Source organism: Salpingoeca rosetta (genome assembly GCF_000188695.1).
Source record: "Salpingoeca rosetta unplaced genomic scaffold supercont1.19, whole genome shotgun sequence".
Taxonomy (NCBI): domain Eukaryota; class Choanoflagellata; order Craspedida; family Salpingoecidae; genus Salpingoeca; species Salpingoeca rosetta.
The window spans coordinates 895,758-898,257 of NW_004754915.1; the positions used below are offsets into that span (position 1 = coordinate 895,758).

At 61.5% G+C, this 2,500-nt stretch overlaps 1 protein-coding gene across 1 annotated transcript in view; it reads right to left on the minus strand.

Moving 5' to 3' along the window:
* Positions 1-2,500, minus strand: part of PTSG_07929 (uncharacterized protein) — a gene marked incomplete at both ends in the record, with an annotated part of 5,855 nt that overhangs the window by 3,250 nt on the left and 105 nt on the right. Inside the window, one exon of the mRNA XM_004991675.1 lies at positions 1-2,500. This exon is cut by the window's left edge and continues 1,545 nt beyond it; it is cut by the window's right edge and continues 105 nt beyond it. Within this exon, the coding sequence (XP_004991732.1) occupies positions 1-2,500 (2,500 nt within the window).

Genomic DNA, 2,500 nt, shown 5'->3' on the forward strand with positions numbered 1-2,500 from the left:
CCATGAGCGCAAACACGCCGTCACGGCGGTTGCTCACCTCCATGTGCGTGAACTCGGGGGCGCGCACGCCCTCCGTGTCCAGCAGCAGCACGTAGTCGTACTTGTCTCGCCCCTTGCAGGGGATGAGCTGCATGTTCACGCCAATGGTGCAGCGCCCAACGCTAGCCTTGAGCCGCGTGCCGTACATGTGGTTGGCGGTGGTGGACTTGCCGCTGCTCTGTGGACCAAACATGCTGTGCACCATCACTCGCGGCTTCACATCATGAGTGTAGCCACCTGGCTGCTGCTGCTGCTGCTGCTGCTGCTGGTATTGCGCTTTGAGCATCTCATCGAGCTGACCAAGCACAGCACCAACCCAGACCTCGTTGGCGCCCAGCGCATCGCCATCAAACAGCTCCAGTGGGTAGCCGTCCAGGATGTGCTGTGCGGCCAGCTTGGCCAGGCCAAGCTCGCACCAGCCGCTGGTGTAGATGTGGCCGATTTCGCGCCACACGTGGTCGAGGGTGACGTTGTAGTCATTGATGCTGGCGTTGGCGTCCAGGTACTGCTTGCGCAGCTCCGTGTCCTCGGGGTTCTTGTTGGAGGCTGTCTTGAGGCGGTCGACCTCCTCCTCCAGGTGCTTGAGCTGCTGGGAGCTCTTCAAGGCCAGGGCGCGCTGCAGCATGTAGAAGCCCACGACGCGGTCCTCGGAGCGCGGCAGCTGTGCAATCTCGAGCACCTGCTGCACGAGGGGCAGTTCGCACTGTTGCTCAATGTGCTCGGCGCGGTGAAGGACCTCGCATTGAATCTGATCATCCATGTCCGACACGCTCCCCTTCCCCTTCTTGACGATGGGCACGTTCTTGCTGTGCTTGTGGTCGAAGGTTGAGCGCTGACGCTTGAAGCTCTCTTGCAGCACGAACGTGCGGCCTCGCTTGACAGAGAAGTCGTGCTCAATCTTGGGCAGTGGCGCCAGTTCCGCCACGTCGGGGAAGAGGTGGACGTGCTTGCAGCAGAGGTCGTACAGGTTCGGCCGCATGTCGCTGCCTGGTGGCGATGGAGAGACTGTGGCATCGCTGGTGTTGCTGCTGTTGGTGCTGGTGGTTGACGCGCTCATGCAGTCATCGGCGAGGTCTTGTTGCTCAAGCTCCTCCTGAAGTTTGGCTGTTGCCTTCACCAGTCGCTTCACCATCTTCTCGTTTGTCTTGGGATCGCGGAGTTGGCCACACACGACGTGGTGGTTGTCGTCCTTCTTGCTCTTGGGCGCATCACGCGCGTCGACCTTTGGATGCCAGGCATAGCAGCGCCGCTTGTCCAGGTCTGCGTTGAAGATGGGCTCACACTTGGCGTCGCCTGGGCTGCCCGGGTGTTCCAGGATGACAATGTCGGCAAAGTCGCGCAAGAAGCCCGGCCACAGCTCCTCGTAGTCGCCAATCACGTGCAGCACAATGCACGGGTGCGTGGTGGGCCGTTCGCCAAGCTCCTTGGTCCCCTGCTTCTGCTTGATGTAGCCAACGCCAACCTCCAACAGCGAGGCGTGCTGCGTCAGGGTGAAGTCTGTGCTCTTGTCCTTTTCGTGCAGGGAGTCGATGTGGAAGAGGTCCTTGAGCAGCTGCGGGGTGGACGTGGTGGCTGCGCGGTACTTGGACATGACCACGACGCGCAGGCACTCCGTGTCCGTGTAGGTGTTGACGGCGGGTGGGGTGGTCTTGGTCTCGAGGTTGGCAAACTGCAGCGCGCTGACGTGGTGCTTGTACGTGTCGCTGGCTTGCTCTGCGCTTGGGTCCTTGACCCAGATGGGGACGGCCGCGTGGCGCTCCAGCAGCTTCTCCACAAACATGCCGCGTGCCACGTCGTTGGGGAGGTCGCTCAGGTGCTGGAAGGAGCCATCGCACAGAGAGAGGTTGTGGCCAGGGACGATGGGCGGGATGGTGGGCGAAGGTGATCGACGGGGTGGGGACGAGCCATGCGTACGGCGTTGCAGGCGTGACTGCTGTTGCTGCTGTTGGAGAAGGATGTCGTTGACCATGATGGCTCGGCGTGAAGTGACGCATGGGAGGTCGCCATCGTCATCGTCATCACTGCCTTGGGTGTTGTCATCATCGACATTGTCTTCCCCGTCGTTTTGGACATTGCCGTCAGCGGCGCCATTCGCAGCGGCTTCATCGTCGTCGTCGTTGTCGTTCTCGTTGTCGCTGGAGTCGTCATCACTTGAATCATCATCATCTTGTTTGAGACGCTCCTCAATGAGGCGAGCAAACTTTGGTGGCAGGACGGGTTCGAAGCCGCGGGGGATGAGGTAGCCGATGTAGTCTGGCACGGCGCGTTCTGCGACGGATGTGTCCATGTCCATGGCCTGGAAGGGCTGGCAGCGTTGCTGGTTCTGCGGTGAGCCATTGTGAGCGGTGGCGGCCAGGTTGGAGGCGCTGCTTGTGGCGGCCGCCTGTGCTTGGCCGAGCAGGTTGCGGCGGCGGGTGGTGCCACGCATGCGGACGAACGATGCTGGGTTTTCGTTCTGCCA